We start from the raw sequence: 24,348 nt of genomic DNA, 5'->3' as shown, positions 1-24,348 counted from the left end.
TCGGGTGTTCGAGAATGATTATTTGTTTGAGGGAATGAGGAGAATGTTTGGAATGTAATTGGTATTCCAGTTTGCGTTCACTTGTGGAACACAGAAACAATTGGAGTGCTTAAAAATAGAAGACGTATTGAGTTTATGAGCTTTCTCAAAAGTGAAAATAAAAAGCTCGCTGCTATAAAGACATTTGTGATGTATAAGGAATAAGGAGTTAGGGGAATGATAAAAATTAATAATTGCTTTTTCTAACTAAGAGAGAAATAGTTTTTCCTCCATTGCATTATTGTTATTTTTTATGAATGTATTTATGAAATGAATCTATCAAAATGACAGTTTACTGCAGCATATGTCAATTCAGAGGCATAGGTATGCCAAAAATGTCTATCTGATGGCCCTGGCCAACATCTCATAAAAGCAAAAAAAGAATATTCGCAATAACAAAACCAAAACATGAGTAAAGTCCACGCAAAAGCACCGCAAACAAGAAAGCTAGCCAAAACTGAAAATAGTTACAAGATAAAACAACAACACAACGGCGCCAGTGGGAAAAAACAATTGGCTGTGAGCCAAAAATAAGTTACAAAGAAAATAAATTGAATTCTTCGCATATTCTATGGCAAATATGAATTCACCCCAGTACAACATAATCAAAATATATTTTATTAGATATTAAAGTGGCTAAATTTAGACGGCAAACGATATGAGTTGCAGATACTTAAACACTTTGTAAATATTTTAGCTATAAAATAGACGATTACAGGAAAATTTGTTGCCGGAAAACTTAAAGCATAATTAAAATGCCGGCCAACGGCAACCGAGTGCTGGCGATAAATAGAATAATGTCCTGTCCAACGGACAGTCACTGCACTTCCAGGCCACTTCCTAACTGCACACATACACATCCAGACTCTGAACTCACTTTTGCGCTCACTCACCCACTCATTCACTCGTTCATTCATTCATTCATTTATGCACTCGCCCATTCATCGTTAATGGAATGTGAGCCATAGCATAGCACAGCTCGAGTTTAGGTGTCCCAGTGTGACTGTGGTAGCATATTGCGCCATGTCCTTCAGCGCAGTGGTAGGCACTTTGTAACTGTCAACATTGGCAACTTGCTTGTGTCAACAACATAAGGCACAGCACAAGGTGCGGTCCCAAACTCATACATACTGCATACATAGAGGCTTACAAAGCCACACAATGTTTCAGGCAACACATTTAACTTTGTTAGCCGCAATAAAATGGAATAAAGTGGAAAAGAGTTGGCGAGCGTGGAGTATTCTACTGTGTTCTAAATATAAATTTTAATAATCCTGGTAAGTCTGGTATGCGCTGTACACGATGGTGTTAGAGCAAGAAGGGAAGAGTGATATGTTTCCTTGTTTCCTCGGAGAAAGGAAGTCTGCGTGTTAAGAAAGCAATTTCAAATATTTCTTTGCATTAACTTGTAGGGTCTGTAGGTAATATAATTTAATGACTTCGCAGTAGACAACTCTTGTAGTAATTTATTTTTATACTCTCGCAACAAAGTTGCTACGAGGGTATTATAGTTTTGTTTACATAACGGTTGTTTGTAACACCTAAAACTAAACGAGTTAGAAATAGGGCTATATATACCAAAGTGATCAGGGTGACGAGTAGATTTGAAATCCGGATGTCTGTCCGTCCGTCCGTCTGTCCGTCTGTGCAAGCTGTAACTTGAGTAAAAATTAAGATATCTTGACGAATCTTGGTTATTTGCATTTAACTGTATTTAACTCGCAAATCAATAAAGCTATATAAACCAAACTTTCTGCAGTCGGTTTTCATACGTACCCCACCACACACCATGAAAATAGTTGAAATCGGATAATAACCACGCCCACCTCCCATACAAAGGTTAGGTTGAAAATTACTAAAAGTGGGTTAACTAACAAACGAAAAACATCAGAAACACTAAATTTTGCAGAAGAAATAGCCGAAAGAAGCTGCACTCAGATTTTTTTACAAAATGAAAAATGGGCGCGGCAACGCGCATTATGGGTCAAAAACCATATCTCAGTAGTTCGACCGATTTCAATGAAACTTGGTTTGCAATAGTTTCTTGACACCTGATAACACGGACAAAAAATGAGCGAAATCGGTTCACAACCACGACTACTTTCCTTATAACTCAATTTTGAATTCCATCTTATTCGTTCACTTTATAATGTAAACATAAGGAACCAATGACGATAGCGGAATAAAACTTTACACAAATAGTGCATATCATCTCTGGCTTCACTTGTGAAAAAATTGTCGAAAACGGACCATAACTTTTCAAGGCTCCAGATATCGAACATGTTGAACTCAGCGCCTAAGGATAAATTTTAACCGAAAATATGGGTAAATCTCCCAGAAATTTAATGTAATTCAGAGGAAATTGTTTTCTTCTATTAGTAAGTCTCAGTTGCAAAAATTATGAAAATCGGCCCTCATATCTATTGAACTTTATGCCGAATTTATGGGTAAATTTATGTGTTACGTAAATAAAATTTCTTCAATAAATTGTGAGAGTTTAAACTGTTCGGTTGCACCCGAACTTAGCCCTTCCTTACTTGTTTTATATATGTTTGAAGAAGTCTTTGGAAAATGGTGGAAAATATTGAAGAAATATTTGAATTTTCTCCAATTTGATATCCAGATTTGACTCAGTCTGAATTCCTTTTATGGCGTTGTTTGAAACCCAAAGTTTTCGCCAAGAATTTCTGGACTATTAATATTTTTAAGGCAACAATTTCTTTCGAAATCATCCAGAGATGTTCAATAAATGTATTCATTGTTTACATATAAACTAAAAGGCCGGGTTTTTCCTTACACATAAATACTGTAGAGCCTTCGTTCTAATTAAAGGCTTCTGGAAAAAATTAATTTTAATATTTGAACCATTGACTGCAAAAATATTTCTCGAAAATTTGAATTGTTATACAATTTATAATTAATATCATCCCTTCGTAATTTAATAATTTTTAATAAATTAATTATGTTTTATTGCCAAAATTGTATATACAAAAGTGTTGACGACTAATAGTACTTTATATATGCATAAGAGTTGAGACATACTATAATAAAAAATCAATTATTTAAACCTAAACGTAAATTTTGTTTTTGAAGTTGAGTCAATTGTCATTGTTTCTAGTCAATAATGTAAGAATAAATAAATCAAATAAAAAAAAAATTTTGTGAATATCAAATGCTACCAAAACACTCTACCAAGCCAAAAACAAGATCATTCTCTAGACTACTTTCCTATATAATAACTATATTTTCGCCTTAAATGCCTCAATTTTGTTCTCAAATCAAGTCGAAAATGTCAGTTGCTTTATAGAAAGATTATATGATAGGAAAGACTTTGTATCAAAAAATATCCTTCTCCACTCTACGATATCAGACTTCATAAAAGAAATGTCTTAAGTATAAATCAGAAGTTACAAGATATAGATGTTAATAAGGATCTTTTGATAGAATATGGAAAACGTTATCTGGAGGTCAATATTTAAAAAATTCTTTCATAAATACTATTAAACCCAGATTCAATATTAGTATGTAAAGAGAGCAACGAATTATCCATCTAATAAGGAAGCACTGATGCATACAAAGATCCAACGAACTTTACTTCATAAAATCCACATTTCTTAAATTTAACTCACTTTAAGGATACCCTCAATGCGATAATAAAGTACCCTCACAACACCCGCGCCTTAAAAAAACGCCCACCAACACTATTTCTACTTGAAGCGTAACATTTTCACATCAGTTTATTTAACTAAATATACTTCTACACACCCAAGCGAGTTAAGAATTTATGCGGCACATTTAAATTTAACAAACGATGTGTGTGCATATCACACATAGATGGTCGCAAATCTTTCACACTTATACACGAGCACCTACATATCTGCTCCCTGTTTTGTGCTAGTCCAAAGCCGGAAATAACGAAATTAAATTTCGTTTTTGAATATACACGTATGTGAATGAATATTTATGCGATAGTGGCCATACCTTGTTGCGTATAAATTAAATCCACATGCATACAGGTGGTCACCGGCAGGGGAGACCACAGGAAAAAAATATATAGTGTGTATGTTTGTAGATATACGAGGCCATTAACCGCATTTGCCGCCTTCTCAGCAATTAGCAATGGTCATTTTTAGTTTTGGTGTGGCACAAACACACATTTACGCCGTTAAAATAAATTAATTGTTGTATAGCAATATTTCGGATTGGGCTGACATAAAAGGAAACGAAATGCGAAGGCAGGAAGCAGTAGGCTAACAACTAGATAAGAACGAATTTAGGACAGCTTTAGCATTCTTAAAATTCTTGTGAAAAGTGTGGAGTGGAATAATAATGAAAAATTTGGATTTTTTTATTAAAATAATATTATAAATGGTTCCCTTATTAGAAAAAAAAAATAATAAAAAATTGTCTTATGAAAAAAATTTTCGATTTCGAACTTCGAAATTTTAAAATTTTTACATTCCACACAACTTTTTGCATTTAAAAGCATAAAAGTTAGTACTCAATACTTTAAATAAAGAGAAAAACAAGAATTCAATAAATATATACGAAGCATAACAAGTGTTTACATATATTTAACGGCATCCTATCTTCGAATTTCTTGTATATTTCGCTTGCCTTCTCTTTGGCTGCGTAATTTTGTGGAATTTAAGTAATTCGAATCAATTGATTTTAATGATTTTCATAGCGTGTGATCATTATTATTTTTACTGTTTGGCTTCTGCAGTGGATGGCGCAATTTGGTATTGCTTCAATTTTAGATCTGCATACATACATACGAATATAACACATGTTAAGAAATCTGTATATGTAAATGTATGGAAAGCAAAATAATCATTGCAACAGCAAGCATATGGAAGGCATTATTTGGAAAAAATTGCGCTTGAGAAATCTCAGCGATGGTTTGTTTTAATTTAAAAACCAGAGCGAATATACTTGTACGAGAGCAGTTCGATAATTAGATTTTTTTGGACTTTTTTTTCCATAATATTTTATTTTTAAGCATGTTCATGTGAAAGTACATTCGATGCCATTATATTAGGAACTCGATATCTTTTCAAAACGGGTACGCTTGCAAAAGTCCAGACGCTGAGCCCAATTTTCGTGAGAAAAACGTTCACCAAACTTGAATTCAATAAATCAATTTTGACATTCGCTGTGTGGCTTATGGCGTCGATTTGTTGGAACCACATATTGTCCAAGTCCATATCATCAAATTCGAGACAAAAAAAATCGGTTATCATTGAGCGGTGGCTATTCCCATTCACAGTAACGTGCCGGTCTTGATCATCGCGGACGAAGTACGGCCCAATGTCACTGAATGGTGACTCATGGAGTCGTTTGCTGTCCCTATCCATGTACTTTTGTAGTTACCCTATTAAAAAGCCCTTCATTATTAGGTTGTCAAATATCTCCATGCCGCCTTTGGAATCTCGCGGCTATGTATAAAGCGCTACAGAGCTCATATCTGGCAATACTATATATCTTTGAAAGGTCTTGACATAACCTGCGAAACAACGCTATGCATGATTAGTTTGGAAATTGCGTTCAACAATTATAGACGTGTAAACATGGAGTTCACTAACGCCGAAATTCGCGCTATTTTAAAGTTTCCTTCGTTAAAGGCAAATCCGCTAGAGAAACGTTCCACTATGATCTGCTCCCATATGGCCAGACGTTTTACATCTACCTGCTGTAAACAACTGACCACTTGAATCATGCGATCGACCAGAAAAGTCAAGAATTGGCGAATAGGAAGGGTGTAGTGTTCCATAAGGACAACGGAAGACCACACACTTCGTTAATGACTCGTCAGAAGCTACGGGACCTCGGATGGTAGGTTTTATCGCATCCACAATATAGCCTGGACATAGCGCCAAGTGATTACCACCTGTTCCTGTTCATGGCGAACGCCCTTGGTGGTTTAAAGTTGAACTCAAAAGAGGCTTGTGAAAAGTGGCTGTCCGAGTTCTTCGCAAATAGGGAGTGGGGATTCTACGAGGAGGGTATTATGAAGTTACCATCTAGATGGAAATTGATTATCGAATGAAACGGCGCATATTTGAACAAAATCCGATCACTGTAACACTTTTTATAAAGCATTGAATAAAGAGCAAAAAAGCGGAATGGATATTTGACTCCGAAAAATATGTAGGCACTTTTTTATTCATTTCTTATCAAAAACTGGAAACAGTTGGACTCTAAAAGTTGCAAGACGACCTCAAAACACTGATTTATTTTTTCTGGGAGCTTATTTCGACCCGCAAATACACTTTGAGTTGTGAAACTATTTATTAAGGAACCTTACCTAGGAGCAACAACTATTAGGAGAAACAGTTATTTATAATTTATATTTCTCTATTGGTGTCTTGCATAAAAGTCCATGACTCGATTACTTCAGCATTTATTAAATAGTTTTCTAAAAAGTGCATTTCATTGAGAAATTTAATACTAAAGATTGGTCAGTATTGACTCACTCTATTTACAATTTTAATATCATTCTCAATATTATTCAACCGCTCCCATTTGTGTTTCCCTTTTTCCACATAATTATTTATTTTCTATCATCAATTATATAAAATTGTATGCTCTTATTGAGTACACAAATAACTACATATACAAAATCAACCGCTTTTCAACAAATTTCAATTTATCAAACGAAATCATTTAATCTGCTCAAAAGTAAATATCATCCACATACAAACAAACAAACATTTGTGTTTGTCATATTGCTTGCACAGTGCTTACGATGAACACAATATAAGAAATTAATTTATTTTGTAAAATGATATCCATTTGCTGCAAGCGGCGGACGAGTGGACACGCTGCTGACACACGCTTCCAACTCATTACCGTCTAACATTATACGCTATAACAATGCGTTATCCGATCGGAGAGACCGCCGTCTTGTATATGTATGTTTGTTTAGACTCAGCTCTTCTCAGCTGCTGTCGCTTGGCAGTGGCAAGAGTCATTCATTACCACGAGTTATACAGATATGTAGATATATCTAATGATACATATATGCATATTTATGCCATAAACAAGTGTACAAGTACTCCAATTACCACTTTTGAACATATGTACATACATACGTACATACATCTGTGTGTGTTTGTATTTATGGAGAGTTTGCACACATGGCTTTCGCACGTCTGTCTGTTGTGTTTCGAATTTCTTTATTTTTTTTTTAATTAATTTATTTGCCAACGGACATTTATAATAAGCTATGCAATTGTTGATCGCTCTTCTAGATATGTTACACATATGCCATGTGGTCTTATTATTGTTGGTTTGAATTTAATTTTCTTTTTCTTAATGTACGTACGTACATAAATTATTATTGTTTTTGCGATTTTGTGTTAGTGGAACGTGTGTAAAAGTTGCTCCACTAATCCCATGACACGAACCAGATTTTCTATGGTCAAGTTTAAGTCCAGCAGCGGAGGCATTCACATGATAAGCGCACACATACATTTAAACATATGTATGTATATATTTATATGACTTTATGCAGGCTTTCCATGCGCTTAATCAGTGTTATATATGTATGTATATATTTTATTATGAATTTACATTTTGTTTTACTCCGATAAAATTCTTAAATATTTTTTTATTTCATACATAAATATGATAAGCAGAACTTATCGCATTAAACCACGTTGTATTTAGTTTGATATTTCATTACTTAAAAATGTATGTTTCTATATATAACGGGTGATTTTTTTGAGGTTAGGATTTTCATGCATTAGTATTTGACAGATCACGTGGGATTTCAGACATGGTGTCAAAAAGAAAGATGCTCAGTATGCTTTGACATTTCATCATGAATAGACTTACTAACGAGCAACGCTTGCAAATCATTGAATTGGGCCCTAGAAAAGTTGGCAGAAAATCCGCTTTTTTATCGACAAATTTTGTTCAGCGATGAGGCTCATTTCTGGTTGAATGGCTACGTAAATAAGCAAAATTGCCGCATTTGGGGTGAAGAGCAACCAGAAGCCGTTCAAGAACTGCCCATGCATCCCGAAAAATGCACTGTTTGGTGTGGTTTGTACGCTGGTGGAATCATTGGACCGTATTTTTTCAAAGATGCTGTTGGACGCAACGTTACGGTGAATGGCGATCGCTATCGTTCGATGCTAACAAACTTTTTGTTGCCAAAAATGGAAGAACTGAACTTGGTTGACATGTGGTTTCAACAAGATGGCGCTACATGCCACACAGCTCGCGATTCTATGGCCATTTTGAGGGAAAACTTCGGAGAACAATTCATCTCAAGAAATGGACCCGTAAGTTGGCCACCAAGATCATGCGATTTAACGCCTTTAGACTATTTTTTGTGGGGCTACGTCAAGTCTAAAGTCTACAGAAATAAGCCAGCAACTATTCCAGCTTTGGAAGACAACATTTCCGAAGAAATTCGGGCTATTCCGGCCGAAATGCTCGAAAAAGTTGCCCAAAATTGGACTTTCCGAATGGACCACCTAAGACGCAGCCGCGGTCAACATTTAAATGAAATTATCTTCAAAAAGTAAATGTCATGAACCAATCTAACGTTTCAAATAAAGAACCGATGAGATTTTGCAAATTTTATGCGTTTTTTTTTTTAAAAAGTTATCAAGCTCTTAAAAAATCACCCTTTACTTATTATAAAAAGAGTTAAAAAAAATTCAAATTTTATAAATTCTAGAGTAGGATTCTAGAGTAGGAATTTATAAAATTTGAATTTTTTGTCACAAAAAGCTCAGTCTTTTTTTATAAAAATCAAGAATTTAAGAGAATATTCTATTGTAGTGGCATGAATTTCAAATTTAAATTATTTTTGGCACATTCTGAACAACAAAAAATATTATTTATCTAGAGTAACGTCGCTATGGTTTGAAATACGGAAAAGTTGAAAAAAAAATCTCAAAATAACCTAAAAAAATAATTTTTTTAAACACGTTTTGGATTTTTTTAGTAGTAAATATTTAAATTTGGGAATGAGGCTAGTTATAGAGACGTCTAAAAAGAAGACTCTCTAACAATTTCAGTTAAATCGGTCCAGTAGAACTTGAGAAATCGTGGTTATAATATGGAAAAAGACAGTTTCGAGGAAAACGCGTTTAAATTTTCGTGTCAAGCCGAGCTAGTTTGGAAGTCGCGCCAGAAAAATAACTGTTTCTCCGAAAATAACTCAAATTTTGAAAAATCCTTCTGTAGGCATACTATTCTTAAATAGTTAAATTTATAAAATATAAAAAAAAATTGTTTTTTTGGTACTTCTACACCAGGATACCCCATAAATTTTTTCTATAACTATCGGGGTTTTAATAAAAATCCTTTTCCTATTAATTGACGGTTAAACCATCTTGTCATTTTTACTTAATATGAATTAAGTAGATAAGTCTATTCGTGCATTTTGGTAATTTATCATTCGACCAAATAAGGATTCTAATGTTTCTACAAGTGGTAAGTAAAATTGTCATTTGAAGAAGCTGTTCAATAGTTCTAGTTTTTCGTTAATAATATCATTACATAAATAAATTCAAAAGACCAAAAGGAGGAGGAGAAAGATAATGATTTGTACGATACCAAGATTCAATGGTGTCAAGCATAGCACATACGAACTACAAATATACACAAAATATTGACCCCGGATATAACAAAGGAATCAGGAAATATTATTTTGTATCAGCTTTCTAACCGGCATTTTTCAAGTCAATACAAGCAATTCAGTGAATAATTTTGATTATTCATGCAATCATTAGAGACCTAGCCCTAAGCGTATTTCTTTTTATGATCCCTCATTAGCTCATTACGAATCGATTCGGAAACAGGAACGTCACAGAAGAAGTCGAGCGAAATTACTCGACGACAGCTTAAAGGAGTTAGCTTCATACAATTTGAAGACCTCAATGAATCTTCAAATACTTCAGTTTTCGCTAAAGTAAATTTTCAATGAACCTTCTTAACTGTTAATAAATATTAAACATCTTCGTTAAATTTCAGATAAATATCGATTAAATATTCGTAGATCATCTCAAAGAATTATCTCTCTCTATTCTTTTAAGATGGACATTTCGAACAAAAAATTGGAAAATGCTGGATGAAATAGGGGATCACTATATGAATCATATTAAACGTCAATAGGCCTAACAACAGCCTCTAATTTAAATAGAAGACAATAAGTTGAACCCCAACATTAATATCCAAGTCATATGGAGGATACCGATAAAGTTAGAACCGATTTCACTAAGAATTGGACAAAAATAGCTAAAATAATCTGATTTTACTGTTTCTAAACAAGCTTGGTAAAGAAGGGCAGATATGAATAATATTAGAGAGTATTTTTTTACGATTTTCACTTGAGGAAAGCACTCCCACATATGTAGGTATGTATTTATTTCGCCTTAACGAAGGTAGATATGGTTCAATGGCAGCATTTCACCGTGACTTGAAAAATATGGAGTGAGTTAACTACTTAAATTGAAGCTATAAAATAAGTAATAATAAATTGAAAATAAACTAGCAAAAAATATAGCGCTCATTCAAGCTATGCCACAGACTAAACACATAATTCAGGCATTGAAATGAAAACATTTTCGAACATAAAAACATAAAAATGCAGTAAACTGTGCTTCACTTACAATTTCAGTGTAAAAAATTAAAAAAAAAAGAAAAGATTTTATATCAACATATTGTAATTAGATCGTAAAGCTGAGCGTTTAAGCCACTGCAAGGCACGTACGGCAAGGCAAACGGCCAAGTATAAAATATAACAAACACGAGATGAATATTAAATGGACGAATGAACGCAGAAACAGTTGTACAAGCATGAATGAACATGATGATGATAAAAATAAATAAATAAATTGAGAAAAAAATGCAAATACTCGCTTTAATTGAAGTAATTACTAATCGAAGCGATTCAAAGACTTCGCACGAAATAATAAATAAAATGAAAGAAATGCAATGCAATCAATTAAAAACGTAAAAAAAGTGTATAAGAAGTCAAGAAAACAGTGCGAGTGCTGGAAATGCGTGAATGTGCATGTGTTGGAGGGAAAACTCACAATGAAAGCTGGTTGAAAACGGTGTGGAAATTCGAAACAACATGAGTTGTTGAAAGGCCAAAACAGGCACTAAATACAACAACAAAAGAAACAATAAGAAAAGTAACAGCAAATAAGACCAAAAAGGCTTATAAAAAAGAAATGAAATATGTTTTACGATTTTATAGTGCAGTTGCTCGGGTCTATGTATGTGTGCTGCCGCCGCGCGTAAACACAGCCAATTGAGCAAGCAAGCAGCCGGCCAAATAGGCAACAAGGCGGCAAGGTGGCAGGGCCAAAAAACAAACGAAACGTGTGTCTGCGCTGTGAAAAGTTCGAACAATAGAAGGTAGTCGACTCTAGAAATAGAGTTGGAGCTAGAGCACCGCTCGTCATATGTGTACTATGTACTACATATATAATTAAATTCACATGTATAGAAAAAAAAATACAAATACAGTTGTGAGTAGAATAATAGCAACAGTATGAAACTACATCGAGTTCCAATATGGCGGAAGATATAGAACCACTCCCGCAGAAACCTCACCTGAAACCGTTATTCAGATTTTCCATTACAATTCTAATGGAAAATTTCTTTATTAAATCCGATAAAAGAATATATATTACATATATTTCAGTTGAATATTAATCTGGGTTCATTCAAGTTAAGGAGGCCATCCGATGTGATGGGGTCAAAACAAAATTTTTTATATCATGAATTGATTTCTTAACACTTCTATTCGAAGTCGTTTTAAAGATACAGCAGTTAAAAGAAGGAGCTGTTCGAAGCGCTCATTTGGCAGCTGGAAACTTTGAACGCGATTTTCTCAAGACTGTGATTTTCAAACATTCTTCCATCGTATCTTCAAACGGCTTGACCGAATGATTTGAAATTTGTTGGGTACACTCAATACATACAAAGGCATGGAAAGCTTTATTATTAATACAAAATTCCAAAAGCTTCAATTTTTTATAGCAAAATACTAAAAAAACTCAAAATTGCGATTTTTTTTAATGTCAACCAAAAGACCAATTTTTGGTATATTCACCAGATCGTAGTGCGTTCCATGCATTTCAGTTTACAGATTAAAACGCCGCTAATTTTTTCGTTTCCGATAAGCCTATCAGTCGGAATCGTGGAGGAAGTGCGAGCCCTTTTTCGAAGCGGGGATGTTCAAAACGCCGTAACTCTTGTTCTACACAATATTTTCAGCTTAAAATTTAGGTTTATACTGTCGAAATTTATATTAATAAATGATAACAAACATAAGTTTCTATTTATTTACTGGTCGTAGGAAAAAAATTCTTAAAAATCACTAAAAAAACAGGCTGTCACATGGGAAGACTCCCTTAAGTAGACCTGAACTCTTAAAACAGCATTTAAAACGAAAAACAATCCCACAAAAATATGTATATAAATAAACCTCTCTTAACCGACACCTCTATTAGATGGATATCTCCTTTGAACGGACATTTTTTCATCCACCAAGTTAAATTTCTAGAACAAATGACCCTTTCATGGACGGACAAAAATCGCGGTAGAAAAGTGACGGACAAAAATCCGTCCACGAGAGGTATAAAGTCCTCCGGGTGTTTGAAAACCCTAATAATAGGTGAATGGGAGCTAGACCGAGACACATCATTAGAAGAAAAAAAATTGAAATTTTTAATATAGATGAACCTCAATCAAGAAGATATCTTCAAGCGTAAACAGAAACAAAATACTTCGAAACCATAGCAGATCAACTTTCAGAAATGTCAAAGGGGTACAAAAAATCGACTTGGAAAGTCTTTACTTAAGTGCTTCCTTTTAAAACGGTTACACTTTTATGGTTTTCAAAGAAATTCACCAAATTCATTCAAATAATCAATTTTAGATTCTAAAACGTATATTATTATTTTTTTAATATTTCCAATCTTCGAAGTATTATTCATGAAAGTAGTGCTATATTTTTTCTCCCAACTGTTCATAGGTTAGCAACTGACATAACGACAAACTGATAGCTAACTGAAAAATAGCGCAAATAAACCTAACAAATAATATTATCAAACTAAACTCAAGAGAAGCAGACGCGAGGGGAGCCTCCAGCGCTACAAGCAGACAAAGAAAACAGTTGTACTACAGTGTGGACAACAAACAATTGCAAGCCAATGAGGCAAAGGCCAAACAAAGAGTACCAAGACGACAACAACGACGATGATGATGATGACGATTATGACGACACACGAGTATATATAAATGTTAGTGCTGTTGACAATGACGCTGGGTGCGATTGGGAGCTTTGATAGTTGTAACTATGAGATTGTGCCAGCGGCCTCAGGAAGTGCACGTCAAAGTGATGACGAATTATGCGCTATACATAAATATTTATTTTTATATGCATACATATGCATATTCTTTGGAAATCGATGTGTCTGTGTGTGTCGACGATAAACAACTTTAGAATTGGAAATCTACGTACAATAGGCGACAACGCACGGATTTATTGATGTGTCCACACACATTACATATTGACACTCCGCATTATGAGCAAACAATAAAGACTTGCATTGAACGTGGTAAGGACGTTTGCTTGTAAGTGTGGTCTCAAAGTCTTATACGCAATTACGTTTATGGCCACTAGCTGTGCTGAGTATTTATGCCATGCGCGTCTGTTGAATTGAATTGTGGAAGAACCTTTTATGTCGTCGGTAACAAGCAACAAACCAAATTACATATATGAGTAGGTGTGTGCGGCTGTGGAAGCGGTAGCGAGGGAAAAGTTATAAATACTGATATGCTAGCTATCTTGATTCTTTGTCTACACGAGTGTTGTGACGATCCCACTGATTTGCATGCAAAACACAAACATTTTCCCGTCAAACGGACGCACGTTAAGTTGACTTGTTGAAACTGAGGGGAAGCCGCATATAAAAAAATTATATTTACTTGATTTTATTTCTTTGGGATATGAGCGTTTTGAATAGTAGAGCGAAAATTAATATATAAATATGGATATGTATGTGCCTCTAAGCATACATACATACATATGAAAGCTGTAGTATTGGCATAAACTTTATTTTTAAATAATTGCGAACGGAAATAAACGATCAGCAATAAAGCGTCTGCGGAAATTATATACATATTTTTTACAAGCCCTCAGTAAGGAAAGGCTCGAATTCTAAATATATATATATTTTTTTTTTTAATTTCGAAAACCAATTTTAAATAATATTAGATTAGCAAATATTTACCTTCCGTCTTTTCGTCTTTTGAATTTCGCGGCTATGTATAAAGCGCTACAGAGCACTTATCTGGCAATACTATATATCTTTGAAATGTCTTGACATAACCTACAAAACGACGCTATGCATGATTAGTTTGGATATTGCGTTCAACAGTTATAGACGTGTAAACATGGAGTTCACTAACGCCGAAATTCGCGAAAACGGTCGTGGTCGAAGGTCAGTGAATCGGCCCAAACAGTGGACAAGCCGTGATTGACGGCCAGGAAGGTTTTGCTGTGTGTTTGGTGGGATTGGAAGGATATCATCCACTATGAGATGCTCCCATATGGCCACTCGCTTAATTCACTATCTACTGCGAACAACTGGACCGCTTGAAGCAGGCGATCGACCAGAAGCGTCCAGAATTGTTCAACAGGAACGGTGTAGTGTTCCACCAGGACAACGCCAGACCACACACTTCGTTAATATCTTCGTCAGAAGCTATCACATTCACCATATAGCCTGGACAAAGCGCCAAGTGTCTACCACCTGTTTCTGTCCCTTGGTGGTGTAAAGTTGAACTCAAAAGAGGCTTGTGAAAAGTATGAAAAGTGGCTGTCCACGTTTTTCGCAAATAAGGAAGGGGCTTCTACGAGGGGGTATTATGAAGTTCCCATCTTGATGGAACCATATTTGAACTAAATCCGGACACTTTTTATAAATCAAGAAAGAGCAGTGGAAGGGAGATATTTGCCTGCCTAATATTTCATAAAAGTTCACTTCGATCACGTAAAATATTTTATTTAACAACAACAACATAAAACAGTTTCAATTGCAGACATCTTTTTCCTTTCAAAACATCTTAAATTGCCAACCCTCAAAATTATCTGCCACATTACCTTACCACAAGAGTTGTCTTCTCGCATGAAATTACGAAAAATAAGTAAAAAAAAAAACACAAAAGCAAAGCTTTCAAAATACTGCTATATTGCCAAAAAGTGTTGAAATAATACCCAAGGGGAGCAAGTACAAACAAAAAAATTGCAAGTATCCAAAATATATCAGACTTTAGGGGTTAAGAAAGCCAAACGAATGGATATCAATGAAAGACAGTTAACATACAAATGTCTGTGTTGAAAAGCAACCACCACTTTATAAAGGTGGAAACCAAAGAATTTGAGAGATATAAATGGGTTGTACAATCATATTAATATGCGAACATACATAAATGTGTATCTATTTACCTAACTTAAAAGGAAGGGTATATTCCAAAAACAAAGCCAAAAAAGTCATACGACCGCCAGACCACCAGTAATATTATTAATTTTATTTGCTGTTGTAATAAATACTTTTTGAATTTTTAAGTAATTGTTTGCGCTCGTAACCACTCCAAATATGTCTGCAACTGACAAATCTTTCGAAATAAGCATAGAATTATGGCCGGCGAAAATGGTGTTAATGTGAGGCAGATTTCGTTATAGCAAAAGCTATATAGAATAATTATTTGGAGCGAGATATTGTGTAAAAAGCTCACAAATTTAGGACTGCAAAATAACACCGCAGAAAAAATTTAATAAATTGAGAACATAAAAACATAAAAACACTGCCCACAACAGCCTTCCACACAAAATCCGTACAAAGCACTGTATAATTTACATTACATTACAATTTGCTTTATAGCCGGCATGTTGGCAAACAAACAAATAAAAAAATGGCGTGACCCCAGTAATGCGCACGTCCCAACATCACCACCAACCAACCAACAACCCAATCAGTGCCGTTAGCTATGCTGCAGCACTTCGAGCTCATTTAAAACATCAAGTGCAATGTACAATAACAACAACAAAAAGCACTAATAGTGTAAGCTACAAAAAGGGCCACGTTCAACGTCCAATGCTTTCAACAACTTCCTTGCCTGTCCTGCACGCAATAGTGCATTGCCAAAGGGAGGTAGGTGTGCAAGTTATGCGAGTATATTGTGTATGTATAGTTTTTAATTTCATTTTCAAGCAAGAAAGAGAAAATGCAATAAAATCGATTGTCCTTGAGGGCGAAGAACATGGTTCGCCACGGACAGCTGGTGGTTGGCAGCCAACGAACGTGGAACGCATTGCAATCAGTAGATATATATTCGTGCACGAGTCAAGTACGGAAGGCGAACCAGCTGACATTAAAATATATGTATGCAGTTATACTCCATGAATTTTTATTGATTTTTCAAAGTGATAGAAAATTTCATTTTGAAAATATGTAAATCGTTTCAACTTAAAATGAAATGCATACTGTTGTATGCTACTATACAGTACTATAAAGGATTGTAAACGCATTGTATAAACGTAAAAGCTGCTCAACAAAAGCATTTCTGTGGAATTGCATCGCCTGACTGAATCAGCCGCACCCAAAGTGTCTGCTGCATGCTATCAGGTATACTTTGCAAGCTACAGGCATTTACCGCAACGCTAATAGGCGACAAACTTTAAGGCTGACGAGCACATTATTTATGTTTATATAATTTAATATTTATATATGCATTCACAGTCAGCACATTCCTAACCACACCTCTAAAGTCTACTCCTTTTCAGAATTTATAACGCATTTGTATTGAACATATTTTAAGCTCACCTGCCATCACCGTGTCGGTGAGATTATATTTTGTGCCTGTTTTCGGAAAGTCTTTCAGTTTTCGATTTGTTAGTATCAGCTCGCCGCTTAGGTGTGCCTCCTCCAGGATGCGTTCCAGTGAACGCGCTAGTTGCGAATGTGCCATACTTCCCATGCTGGCACTTAGTCCACCTATGCTGCCGCTGGTGCTATGTAGGCGATTATAGACAGCCGCTGTTGCAGCCATCCTGGTTTAGTAGGCGTGGTGTAGGGAACGTATTAATGCTTTTTGTTTTACTTTTTTCTTATTTATGTATACTTCTTATTTGTAGAACACTATTCCAATTTTTTTTACATACACTTATGGCATTATTTCTTCACTATATTTCACATTAACCAATTGCCAGTTAAACTAAGCATACAATGCATTATATTAGAATTTTCTCACACCTTTCTTTTACACACAATCACACACTGCTCCACAAGATTTTCCTGCTGTGAAAAATCCGATGATTTTTCCGCGAACACAAACAATTTGAATCGAAATTCTAGCAACGAATGAAGCAGACGGCAAATGAACGAAAATAATAAACAGCAAACTAGAGACAGAGAATGTAAAATATATATATATATATATTTTATATTCTCTGCCATTTGTTTACTATGCGTTGCCAACTGTATCTACGAATACTGAAATGGAGTGGAAATAAATAAAATTAATTTAGAATTGTGAAATGCTTGTTTGTCAAATTGGAACTTTTCTTTTTATATTCATTTTAATTTATTATTTATTTTTATTTATTTTATAAATGCTGCTTTAATAATAAATATTATTTTATATATTTAAGTAGTAAATTATACATTTAGTAGTAACTGCTACTTTATGAGAAATTGTTATAAATTTACCATCACTGTGGCAACATTTATTTACACTGACGTGTTGCGGCTGTCAAAAGCAACTGATGTGAGATTTTATTTTGATCTCTCATTGAATGTTGGACGCTGTTTCTCTAAAGTTGTATTATTCAAAATTTAAAAAACGACAAGAATTATGTGCGATTCTCTGTGTAAATAAACTGTATGAAAGCTAAAGCAATGACGAGCCTATATATTATTTAAGGACAGCCCGGTAAATGGTAATATACTCATTCAATAGTCATACTTTATTTATCAATTATTGTTTGCAGGTTATGTTCTTGCGCTTCCCAATACTCTCACCCACTGTAGGAGCGAAAATTAGAAATTGTCTATTCCAAATTACTGCCGCCTGTTGATACGAGGAATTATCAAAGAAATTGTGGCGGCATGATTAATTATCTGTACCAGCTGATGTGGCTTGTACTGCATATACTAGCCAGCATATATGAAACTTTGCATTTTGTACTGTTGCGGTTGCAAGCGCTATTACTTTGGTCATATGACCTATCGTACAATAGTACGACGTTAACGCGCCGCGATCGCGCTTTTCTACAACGCTGCAAAGCTGAATTAACAAAATTGCCCCGACATCTAAACATAATCATTGGCCCCGATCCACTTGCAAGTGTCAATGAATCAGTGGTTGCACGCATTTTATCGTATGCGCAAATAATTGGTATTGATTGCGTCAGTTTGTACGATCTTCGTAGCAAATTGGATGGGCAAATTTCAATAGAAAACTTGTGTAAGTCAAGTAAAGCGTCCTGGAGCAAATTGCAGCATAACCAATTTGAATGGGGATTGGATACTCCTGCACCGGAAACAAAAACTCTAGATAAGAACGGTTATAAGGAGAATGGTGTGCACCAAGAAAATGGCAGCGCATGTAATGGTGACATATATCAAAATAAAACGCCGGCACATTTGAAAGTAAGTTCCTGTTATATATGCGCTAAGGTTAAAGCGAAGTAAAAGTTTACTAACGTGTTATAGTGTTATATGTGTCTTATCAGTAAAACGCCAACACTGTGTTATGAATTTGAAATTAAGCGGATCTTATCGCTATTTTATACACGAAACGTTTTTGTAGACATTCGATTTGTTAATGCGTGTATTGTTGTGACGCATACATTGCCATTGTAGTTTTTAGTTTTTTCTTTGATAAGATATTAATCCATTTTTTTCTATTTATTACAGATTTATCAAATCAGTGATATAGACAACCGTGCAGCGATAGCAAAGATCTGTCGTGAATTATTCGAGCAACGTAAAACCACCAAAGTGCAAAATCTACTAACCGATCGCAAACAACTAGAACAACACATTAGTGATGAATTAGCCAAGCACATAAAATGGAAAATTGTAGATCCAGAATTTAGCATAATATTTAATAGGGACATGTGCACTTTTGGCATGCTCCCTTGGCAGACAAGATTCACGGAATTCCACACCTTCGAGACGGGCCGCTATGTGAACGCAGAAAGTTTCGCGAAATTGCTATATGGATATTCAAAATGTGAACAGCGTTGGGGGAAATAGTTATTTAAAATAGGGAAATAATTAAGCAAGGGCTTTCTTTAACTGGGTAAATCAATTCTAATATACGAGTATATAGAGAAAAAAAATGTGTGCAATATTTCACTCACAGTTTATAACGCTTATTCTAAATTAACTTGATGATGCACACGTTTTCACATTGTACGAGGAATATTTAGTATTTATATAAAAAAAAAAAAAAAAACATTTTAATACGTACAGTTTATTCTTGAGGTTATGAGCTAAGTTAAATGTTTAGAAACAAATTGAATCATATTTTTGTCAAGGTGCAAATAAACCGCCTTCGAAATAATAAGTGAATTATGTATGTATTCTTATGGAAGCGAAATGGATGGCATGTAAATGACGTATTTAAAATACATATGTATGTAATATTTAAAGCTGTCTTTGATTTATTAGAGTTTATTTAAGTATAACGACGAAATGACTAAATCCGCAAGGAGACGATTGTAGTCATTGTAAATAATTAATTGTAAATAAAATTGTTTTAACGATCAACAACAATCCATAAAATTACACTTTGTAAACAGAAGGTTTTTAATTATTATGACAAAAGTGAAATTTTGTTGGTCAAAAACTGTGTTCTACTTTGAAAAATTTTCTGCGAAAAAAAAAAATATTTTTGCAAAATAAGCTATATGGTTACTAGATTTATAGTTAAATTCTAATTTGTTTTCGCTATTCATTTGTTCTCATTATCCCATTGTTCTCCAATAAAAATTTTGATTAAATGTTTAATTAAAACTGCTTCAGTAGCACATCTACGATGATCTGTTAAGTAGCGCAGATAACAGTTTGAGAGCTAATGTAAATAGCTCAATATGCCGTAATGCTAAATATTTTGCTGTGTCTCACTGCCAATAACGATTACAACCGATAATGAAAAGCTATTATTCTATTCATGTAGACTGTTATATACTATTTGAGTTTTTTCGAAATATTTTTTGTTTTTCAAATATTACGATGTCGGTACTTTCTTCTTTTCCTGCAGCATTTTGAGCGTTTCACTTAGTTGCTCTAGCCAACCGATGAAAGCTTGTTGCACGTTCGAAAATTCTTGCGGCATCAAAGGCAATTTGTTCAACAAAAAAGTTTGATTGTCATTCATGTCCATGACACGTTCTTTGATATCCTCCACTTTATTGCTCATAGCAGCCATGCTTTGTAAAACACTGTTGACATAGATATCATTCCGATCTCGCATTAGCCGTAGTAAATCTTTGCTGGTATTTATCTCGCCATTCGTTATGGAAATTTGTCGCCACAAATAACTGGCTTCATTTTGAATTGTGGCATTCAAATTTTTCGCTATTTCCAATTGCACATTTGTGATGTCCTTATCGACTGTGTCGAAACGTGTCTTCATAAAATCAAGTAACTGCTCATGCTGTTTATCAATTACATTGTTAATGCTTGCCTCGCTATCCATGACTTGTGTGAGTGGTGGTGAAATGCTACTGCAACTACTTAAATTTTCAACTCTATCATTTACCTTAAAGCAACTGCTGTTCATTTGGTTATACATTCTCTGCATTAAATCTTCTTGTGCATTGAATCTCCTCAAAATTGTGTCAATATCGGTATAGAGACTCGGGTCGACTGCTTTATCGCTTACTGCGGTTTCAGCTTGTGCTAAAATAAAAATTTATGTAATAAGTTAAAACTGGATTTACTTCAATTAAGTTAATCAATCTCCTCTCTTTTTCAGCTTACTTCTTTGTACAATATTTTGCATATGGGTATACACACTTTCAACACGATTTTGTGTTTCGCTTGCCAATCCTCGTATAAATTCTTTGTCTGCATACGTGAGACCCTCTTGTGGCTTATCTTGAGTAGACGCTATATCGTCGACTTTCAGCGTCTTATGATTCCCGTATTCAAGGAAGTTCGCAGATGCAGTATACGGATTGCTGTTTTGTGCCACATTGCTTGGTTTCACCACGTAATTTGAGTTATATAACAATTTTTCTACATTCTGAGACATTTTGGTTATCTTTTCGAGTAACTGTTGATTGTTTTCTTTTTGTTCCGTAAAGAAATTTTCAATTCGGCTCATAGATCTATCTCCTTGCTATGCAGTTATGTAAGCAGTAGTTTATTACATAAATGAAAATTTTGTTAGTCAAATAATACAGTTATTGCTAATATGCTTTGTTACCGTTTTTAACTGAATTTCAATTCGGTTAATACGCTCATCTAAACTTGTCTGTGAACCATATAATTGTTGTAGGTTCGTTTGTCCTCTCTGTAGAGTTTGCAATGATTTTTTAATTACTTCCCCAAGCGCTCTTTCGCGATGCTCGTGACGTTCCAATTTATTTTCTAATTGATTGAAAGACCATATTATTGACGCCACGTTTTCTGAGCTGAAATTGAAAAAAGGAAATTCTAAAGTAATTTTTGTGTAAAGATGTTATACATATGATAATTGTGCTGGCGTCAGTTCCAAAAATCCCAAGTTAATCAGACAGAGTAATAGTACACGTATTGTTTGATGCATTGTTGCTGGTGTTATTTCCAAACTTTTTGTTTTCTGTAAATGTTTAAGATGTAAAATAATTAAATAAAATGTTTAATTAATTAAAAAATTTAATTATAAACAATGTGTAACTACTTTCGTGCTGGTAGTAATAAAATTTTAAAACAATTTTATTTGAATAGAAAATTTGCTATTTTTGCAAGTATCGGTATGCTTATCTCCAAGTTGCACTTGTAATCAAAACAATTCTCAGTAATTCAATGCTTATCTTTTAACAAAAATCACTAGCGTATATTCTTTGTTAATTAGTATTTACTTCATAGGATCTAATCGCCGAAACAGTCTCACCAGAACAAGCTTCGACATGCGAATGCATTATGTTTTTAATTGAGACACAGTTTTGAGGCGCCAACCCACAATAATTAAGCTCCGAAGAGTTAGTTGTGTAACAAAATATAGCGCTCATCAATTGTAAACAGAAATATTCACAAATATGAGATTAAATATTTTTATATATGAAGGGTTCTATAAAATTGCATTTTGTTTCAATTAATTCTAACTAAGTAACTAGAAAATCTAAGTTGATTCCGGCTGATGTAGAGTAATTTTCAAATATTCCTAATGTTTCAATTCGGTTATTGTTTTCAATTATATTAAAAAAACTTTTATAATTAAAGTTGCCAAAATGTAATCGTTTACAAATTCTACACAATTTTATTGAAAGCTTTACTCAATTTTAGTATGTATTTTCACAATTCAACTCATTTTTAATATTTTGTCTCAATTAAAAACTCGTTGTGCTATTTATTACTCAATATTTTAAATAATATTCTAATTTATGAATAGCATTTGCAAAATAAAATCTTGTAACAGCGAATTTGTAAACAACGTTGTACTTGCCTACACTGCCTTATCGACCGACAAATGTCAGATTGGTGGTTTTAAAACCCATTTAGTTGTTATATTTAATTTGGACGAATTTTCTAATTATTGTTATGATTTTGGCGATAGTGAGACGAAGTTGAGGTTTTCAAAGTACTTGATTCAAATATTTTAAAAAAGCATGCTTTTTAATTTTCAAAATCAATTTTATCATTTCCGTTTAAATATTTTAGTCGGTTAAGCAATACATTTCGAATTGCCAGTATGTATGACAGTTTTGGAGCTTATGAAGTAGCATAGTTGCTTGGCAATATACATATGTATGTATGTATGTATCTATAACTTAAATATTTATTTATTTTATTAATTATTTTTTTAATTTCAGTTTTACCACTTGAAAAAGCTTTTCTCCAATTTTTTAATACAGTGTGCAATTAAAAAATTTGTGTATTGAAAATATATGAATATTAAGAAAATTTATGCTGCTTTACAACTAAACTAATAATTTAGATGTTGTTAAGCATTTTGGTGTCAAATGACAAAAAGAAGTTATCGGAATATAACGATCGGTATATAACAACCCTATTATGTATCTATAATAGCCGCTGTATAGTCGCCTAGACACTACCTAGACAACCGTAGACAAATACATTATGAGAGGCAACTGACGAATATGACAGGCTACCGATCGCCAGTCGCCAACCGATTACACCTGGGAATTCTGTTTTATTGCTTATTATTTATTATTTTGGTAGTATTTTGCTCTTCTACACTTATGCCAAATTTTATATGTTTTGGGCATATTTCTGTTGCTTCAATGTGGTCAATTCTGTAAGGATCACTGATATTGTATTTAGCTTGTGAAATTCATTCCCGAATGCCAAGGGTGATTGGTACCTTCAGCAAAGAATCGTAACGCTGTGCAAAGCTTCACAAGCAGTTGACAGTTTGATGGGTTTACAATGCAGCCAACAATTGATTTGTTTGATTTTTTTATACTCTCGCAACAAAGTTGCTAAAGAGAGTATTATAGTTTTGTTCACATAACGGTTGTTTGTAACACCCAAAACTAAACGAGTTAGATATAGGGTTATGTACACCAATGTGATCAGCGTGAAGAGTGGAGTTCAAAATCGAATGTCTGTCTGTCCGTCCGTCCGTCTGTGCAAGCTGTAACTTGAGTAAAAATTAAGATATCTTGATGAAACTTGGCAAACTTATTTCTTGGCACCATAGAAAGGTTGCTTTCGAAAATCGAGACCACTACCACGCCCACAAAATGGCGAAAACCGAAAACACAAAGTGCCATAACTAAGCCATAAATGAAGCTATGGAAATAACATTTGGTATGAAGGGGCATATTTGGACGTAATTTTTTTTGGGGAAGGAGGCGTGGCTTGCCCACAAATAGGTTTTTTGTACATATCACGCAAACCAATAAAGCTATATAAACCAAACTTTCTTTCCAAAAATGAAAGAAATCAGATAATAACCACGCCCACCTCCCATACAAAGGTTAGGTTGAAAATTACTAAAAGTGGGTTAACTCACTAACGAAAAACGTCAGAAACACTAAATTTTACATAAGAAATGGCAGATGGAAGCTACACTCAGATTTTTTTACAA

At 34.2% G+C, this 24,348-nt stretch overlaps 3 protein-coding genes across 8 annotated transcripts in view; 1 reads left to right on the top strand and 2 right to left on the bottom strand.

Annotated features, from left to right (window-relative positions):
• LOC105217267 (leucine-rich repeat and calponin homology domain-containing protein) overlaps positions 1 to 17,468 on the bottom strand; it is a 73,782-nt gene extending 56,314 nt beyond the window's left edge. For 3 of the 4 annotated variants that reach the window (XR_008470650.1, XR_008470651.1, XM_054228243.1), the window contains exon 1: positions 16,905 to 17,463. Coding sequence is in view for 2 of the 4 variants with exons in the window: in XM_054228243.1 (XP_054084218.1) it covers positions 16,905 to 17,130 (226 nt within the window). In the remaining 2 variants the exon portion in view is untranslated. Of the gene's footprint in view, positions 1 to 16,904 lie in introns of all 4 variants that reach the window. The other variant, XM_054228242.1, reaches the window with a different exon arrangement.
• A 379-nt stretch (positions 17,469 to 17,847) lies between these two features.
• Positions 17,848 to 19,738, top strand: LOC105217269 (uncharacterized). Of its 2 annotated transcripts, none has more exons than XM_011192195.3 (3): positions 17,848 to 18,019; positions 18,071 to 18,731; positions 18,999 to 19,738. In XM_011192195.3, exons 2-3 carry the CDS (start codon positions 18,189 to 18,191, stop codon positions 19,338 to 19,340), a joined length of 885 nt encoding a protein of 294 aa, XP_011190497.2. In that variant the 5' UTR covers positions 17,848 to 18,019; positions 18,071 to 18,188; the 3' UTR covers positions 19,341 to 19,738. The 2 variants fall into 2 exon arrangements, with proteins under 2 accessions (XP_011190497.2, XP_011190498.2); XM_011192196.3 differs by having other exon boundaries at positions 17,850 to 18,012.
• On the bottom strand, positions 19,728 to 22,273 carry LOC105217268 (uncharacterized). Of its 2 annotated transcripts, none has more exons than XM_011192194.3 (5): positions 22,157 to 22,273; positions 21,785 to 21,894; positions 21,520 to 21,727; positions 21,072 to 21,432; positions 19,728 to 20,990 (listed from the first exon to the last, which is right to left on the bottom strand). In XM_011192194.3, exons 1-5 carry the CDS (start codon positions 22,214 to 22,216, stop codon positions 20,317 to 20,319), a joined length of 1,413 nt encoding a protein of 470 aa, XP_011190496.3. In that variant the 5' UTR covers positions 22,217 to 22,273; the 3' UTR covers positions 19,728 to 20,316. The 2 variants fall into 2 exon arrangements, with proteins under 2 accessions (XP_011190496.3, XP_028899326.2); XM_029043493.2 differs by lacking the exon at positions 22,157 to 22,273 and adding an exon at positions 21,976 to 22,073.
• Positions 22,274 to 24,348: the final 2,075 nt, after the last annotated feature.

This window comes from Zeugodacus cucurbitae, chromosome 3 (genome assembly GCF_028554725.1).
Source record: "Zeugodacus cucurbitae isolate PBARC_wt_2022May chromosome 3, idZeuCucr1.2, whole genome shotgun sequence".
Classification (NCBI taxonomy): Eukaryota; Metazoa; Arthropoda; class Insecta; order Diptera; family Tephritidae; genus Zeugodacus; species Zeugodacus cucurbitae.
Note: the sequence above shows the minus strand (reverse complement) of the source record. Positions and strands in the feature narration are given on the sequence as shown.